General features: G+C 51.8%; 1 protein-coding gene across 1 annotated transcript; it reads left to right on the forward strand.

Moving 5' to 3' along the window:
- Positions 1-2171: 2171 nt before the first annotated feature.
- Positions 2172-3107, forward strand: LOC309684972 (olfactory receptor 14J1-like; the record flags this gene model as incomplete). Its single annotated transcript, XM_082500805.1, has 1 exon — positions 2172-3107. The coding sequence occupies one exon, from the start codon at positions 2172-2174 to the stop codon at positions 3105-3107; it is 936 nt and encodes a 311-aa protein (XP_082356931.1).
- Positions 3108-5872: the final 2765 nt, after the last annotated feature.

A 5872-nucleotide genomic window follows, 5' to 3' on the forward strand; every position in this document is an offset into this window, starting at 1 on the left:
GCAGCTCCTCTGCACAGCGCAGCAGGGCTGAGGGCACTGCCTGCAGGCAGCGAGGGCAGAGCAGGGAGGCAGAGAGAGGTTAAAGGCAGTCTGGAGAGGGAGGATGCTGAGGGTGAATTGGGGTAGAACTCTTCCCAAAGCAGAGCAGCTGCAGTAGCTGGAGAGATCTCCAAAAGCTGGCACCTCCCACAGCCCGTGGGATCTTTCAGGAGGATGCTCACAACTTCTCTGCTGTGGAACAAGAGGACATTCTCTAGATTGGGGCTTCCCTGCTGCACCATCAGAGGCACAGGGCATGACGGCTGCCCTCTCCCAGGAATGGTCGAAGGGCTGTGAAGGTGGGTGTGCAGGCAGGGGTGGGCAGGGCTGTCCTTGCCAGCAGGGTCCCTGCACCCCGGGGGCTGTGTGCCGGGGCAGGGACTCTGCCACCTGCAAGGGTCAGCTCTCCACCTGCCCAGGGAGCTCCCCGCAGTGCTGTGGGGAGAAGCTGTGGGTGGAAGGAGTGACCCCAGCATGGTAGGGTAGGGATGAGCAGGTCAGGGCATGGTGCTTCTGCTCTCAAGAGAGCACAGCACGGGTGAGCTCTACCTCATGATATTTTTCAGAGGACCTCTCCGGCAACACACCAACTCAGCAGCATCTTCCCCTTTGCAGCCACATCAGGTTCGCTGTGAACTGGTCTTTAGCCCTCACACACTCAGAGGTGCCCCTGGGCAGCGCCCCGTCCCTGGAGGTGTTGGCAGACAGAGGTGGGCGCACAGCAGTGGGATGGGGTTTGTGAGCCCTGAGCAGGAGTTGAGCCGGGGACAGGGGGACAGCTGCCGGCAGCAGAGACACGGGCAGGGAGTGAGAGGGAGCTGCTGCCTGAAACACTGGCGAGGGGCATGTGGTCCCGTCCGTGCTGTCCCTGAAGCACAGACACCTTCCCCTTGGCAGCTCCTGCCTGGTCTCCATTCCCAGCCGGGGCACAGCTCTGCCCTCCAGCCCACGGGGTCTTGGGCACGCATTGACCCTGCAGCAGCCAGAGCCCAGCAAAGGGCGAACCCCGGATTGCCGTCTGCCTAGCATGTCCCTCCTCCCTTGTCAGGAGAGTTGTGGCATTTCACTGCCGTCCCCTCCTGCCTGAGCTGCCCTTGTTCTCACCGTTGGATAAACTGAGGATAAACTGAGTCAGTGCGGGGGGTGGGGGTTGCGGGTGGCAGATTCAGCTCCCGTTCAGATGCCGACCCTTTGGGTCCTGCTCTGCAGTCGTGTCTGTGGGAGCAATGTGCCCAGGACTCCTCCAGGCAACTTAAGGACATCAACTATTTCCCTGAGGAGTCCTGTGGGGCTGCAGGGTGCTCTCCAGAAGGGCACAGCTCTCCCATAGTATCTCTGTGCTCCCTCAGATCCACATGGAGAAGACATCTCGGTGCTCAGGCCATGGAAATGCTGCTGGGCAGCTGTATGTGGGCAGCTGCAATGATCCCTCCTGGTCCCAGTCTGGGAGGGGAGAGATGAGAAAAGGCAATGAGCCTGTATATCTCCCCTTTGAACCTGCATTCCTCTCTTCTCCGCAGTGTCCTGCTTCTTTTGATCGCAACACCTGAGAGGGATCCTCCTCCAGCTGCAAGCTGCCAGCACAGGGCAGCGGAGAAGAGGACAGATGGGCAGAGCCGCTCTCCTCTCTCTGCACTAAGGGACCGTCCCTTTGCCTCTCAGGACCCACAAGACTTCACCTGGAGTGCATTAGAAATGTCAGGGATTTCGGCCATCCCAAACCGCTCCAAAATGCGGCAGGTACAACCAGAACAAAACAGAGAAAACAAAATCCCCTCTCCTCTGCTGTGCAGTTGGGCAAATTGCCGACAACAACACTGAAAAGCTCTTTGATATAACACAATTACATTTAATTGGAGACAGCCCTGCTGTCCTAGTTCCCTCTTGCTGCACAGCAAGGAGGACTCCTCGGGAGCCCATTGCCCTGCTCCCAGTGGCAGCCTCAGCCAGCAAAAGCCGGAGCTCAAGTGAGGGAGCTGCAGAGAGGTGCTCCTGAAAAGAGGGTCTGAATGTGGGGCTGCAAAGACATATGCAATCCATTTTGCCAGGAGAAGTCTGCTCTGACTCAGTACTGTCTTTTCCTCCTTAACAGATAGTCACAGTTAAGAATAAGAGATACCCAGAGGCAGGAAATGTCCAACAGCAGCTCCATCACCCACTTCCTCCTCCTGGCATTCGCAGACACACGGGAGCTGCAGCTCTTGATCTTCTGGCTCTTCCTGGGCATCTACCTGGCTGCCCTCCTGGGAAACGGCCTCATCATCACCGCCGTTGCCTGTGACCACCGCCTCCACAGCCCCATGTACTTCTTCCTCCTCAACCTCTCTGTTCTGGACCTGGGCTGCATCTCCACCACTCTCCCCAAAGCTATGGCCAATTACCTCTGGGACACCAGGGACATTTCCTATGCAGGATGTGCTGCACAGATCTTTTTTTTTTCCTTCTTGTTTGGTGCAGATTTTTCTCTTCTCACCATCATGGCCTACGACCGCTACATTGCCATCTGCCAACCCCTGCACTACGGGACCCTCCTGGGCAGCAGAGCTTGTGTCCGCATGGCAGCAGCTGCCTGGGCCAGTGGGTTTCTCAATTCTCTCCTGCACACGGCCAATACATTTTCACTCCCCCTCTGCCAGGGCAATGCCTTGCACCAGTTCTTCTGTGAAGTCCCCCACATCCTCAAGCTCTCCTGCTCACACTCCTACCTCAGGGAAGTTGGGCTGATTGTGGTTAGTGCCTGTCTCTTCTTTGCATGTTTTGTTTTTATTGTGGTGTCCTACATGCACATATTGAGGGCAGTGCTGAGGATCCCCTCTGAGCAGGGACGGCACAAAGCCTTTTCCACGTGCCTCCCTCACCTGATGGTTGTCTCCCTCTTTATCAGCACTGGCATGTTTGCCTACATGAAGCCCCCCTCCATCTCCTCATCATCCCTGGACCTGGTGGTGGCAGTGTTGTACTCGGTGGTGCCCCCAGCAGTGAACCCCCTCATCTACAGCATGAGGAACCAGGAGCTCAAAGAAGCATTGAAGAAAGGGATTCAATGGGTTCACCTTCAGCAGCAGTAAGCTGCCCATGTCTCCTCACAGGCTGTCCCTACTGTGCTGGATAATAGTGAGGCCTTCGGTAAATGTGTCATCACAGCATCAGAACTGCCTTCCTGAGGAGCATCTCCGTAATAACAGGGCAGCTCTCTCTGTTGCAGGAAAATTGACATAAACTAAGAAAACGAAATATAAAATGTCATTGTAATTGAAGCAACCAAGGACACCTGCTGCTGCTCAAGTCCTCTGTACTGCCCCAACTCTATTTAATAATTTACCTAATATGAAAATAGAGAAAGAGTAACTAGACATGATTTATCTATGATTCAGTTAAGGAACTACCACCAGACAATGTAGCATTGTTGAGAAGCAGGGGATTCCTGTCAAGAGAGTGATGAACTGTAGGGCGGGTCAGCGAACCCAGAAAAACTCTTGGAACTGCCAAGATCAGAGAAGTGGTAAAAGGTAATTCTGCCAGGGGGAGATCGCGACCACTGACTCACTGACCACCTACCCAAATGATACCACCTACTCAAAAGAGAACAATGGAAGAAGAAGACAGAGTCTGTGCACTAATTTACATGGGAAGCAAAGAAATCTCAACCAATCCTTGAAGAGAATAACAATGAGTAACTGTGAATATATATATGAATTGTTTGAATATGTAAACATCAATGCATAGAAGTGGAGTCTTTTGAAGCTAATTTGTGCTCCCGTTTTGGGCTGAGCACCCCATTTCTGCGCATTAATGGAATAAACTTGGAAATACCTCTGCTCTGTGTGTTATTGGCTTGCACACCGTGTAATAAACCCAGATTTGGGATATCAGGAGGGTGTCATACTGCAGTGAAATAGATCTAGTTTTGTCATTGAGGCAGCAGCAGAAGGATGTGCAGTTCCGTGCAATGACATGGAGCTAAATAGAGGATTCAAATGAGTCTATGGGATGAGACATCTTTGGCATCTGAGGAGCATTAGGAGGGCTTTGGAAGAAGCCGCACAGGTTATGGGGAACTCACAGCCATTAGGAAAACCTCAGAAAACGACAGCCTTGTGTTTGAAGAAATAGTGAAGACAGAGTCATCAGTAGAGCTTGGGACAGCATGGGGTCAGAGTGGGCTGTGGAAGCAGGGGTTGGCATCTGCATCTGTTCTGATGGGGCTGGGACCCCCCAACAGAACTGAAATCCTTGTCCTTTTGACTACGGCTGCGGTCTCTTCCACTGAGGCCCCTGAGAGCACTCCAGTTCCTTACATCAATGGGGCCTTGTTGCCTCCACCCCACCCTCCAGAGGGCCTGAGAGGTGTCCTACCACTGTCTTGCCCTTGGCATCACACACCCCTTCATCTCACTGCTCGCAGGAAGAGCCCTGAGCTTCCCGTGTGGGAAAGGATCCCCATTCCCAGGGTGTGCGGGTCAGTGCTTGGACATCCCGCTTGATGAGACAGGTCAAGGGCTTTCACAACCACTTCCATGTTTGATTTTCAACGTGTAAGCAGTGCCTCTGACTTCCTGCTTCACCAGCCTCCAGAGACAGTCCCTTTTCTGGTCATTCCCTCCAAGGTCTTTTCAGGGGTGGCCCTCAGTGCAGCCCACTGACATGCTCAGAAACTTGGAGCTTTGCTGCTGCCTTTTACTTCTCAAGAGGCCAGTTCATTAACATGCAAAATGCCCTAACAAGCCAAGGCTCTGAGCATAATTTTCTTCATTTTACAATTCTTATTTGAGAGATTTCAGAAGTGAAATGATTTTAAAAATGAAAGAAAAGAAAAGAAAAAAGTTTCCTTTTTCTTCCACTTGTCTTTGTTTATCTGCTTACGCATTAAGTGATATCAGCAATTTCCAAATGATATTGAAACTGGACCTCTCCAAATGGAGGGTGAATGTGTAGGTATTGAGGTTTGGGCTGGACTGGCCACTCAGGCAGAACGGCAGACGCTCTCCCCTACCGAGGAGAGGCAGGAGAGAGAGAAAGGGACTTACGAGTTTAGAAGGACCTAAACTCTGTTAATGAAATATTAATAATAAAATAAAAAGTCCATAATGAAATATATACAAAACCATATCAAGCTCCCAGGATGATGATCACGTCACTGGCTGGCGCTGGGGCAGTCCCAGACTGGACTCAGTGCTGGATGGGAACTGGATTCCAGATAAGGATTCAGGATCGGGATCACAGGCAGACGAACAGACAGAGTACTCCTCAGACACCGGTCATTGAAGGAAGAGAGCTGACCCTTTGATCCCTCAGCTTTTATACTGATCATGAGGCAGATGGGATGGAATACCCCGTTGGTCACCTGTCCTGTCGCTCCTCCCCGCAGGTGGGACCCCACTATGCTTTTCCACTTCCAACCGTCCAAGGGGGAAATCACAAAGTTGGTTGGCCGTGGGTGTTATAGCAATAAGTATAAGCAAGAGCCTCTCTGCACACCGTGCCTGGGCATCCGCTGTAAACATAGGTCTGATCACTCTGAGAGAGTGCACACTGTCTGCACAATATACTGTTAATTTCAGTAGTTAGAAGAAGCCCGGCTAAGAAGCGAAGTTACTGAACAAAATTGGTTCTGTTTTACCTCACACCAGGACAGGTGTGTATTGTTTCTCTCAAACAGGTTTATTAGGAAAGCGTTTTTCTTCAATTGCCAAAACGCTGGTCAGTATAGGTTGGGAGTCCACACTATTTACCAGCTGGGATATTTGGTTGAGCACTCTATGAAACGATAATCAGGTTATCAAGTTATCAGGTGCGTTTCTCACAGCTGAGACATCAGCCTGCAGAGAAACAC

The sequence above is a fragment of the Vanellus vanellus genome, assembly GCF_965231255.1.
Source record: "Vanellus vanellus genome assembly, contig: HAP1_SCAFFOLD_110, whole genome shotgun sequence".
Lineage (NCBI taxonomy): Eukaryota > Metazoa > Chordata > Aves > Charadriiformes > Charadriidae > Vanellus > Vanellus vanellus.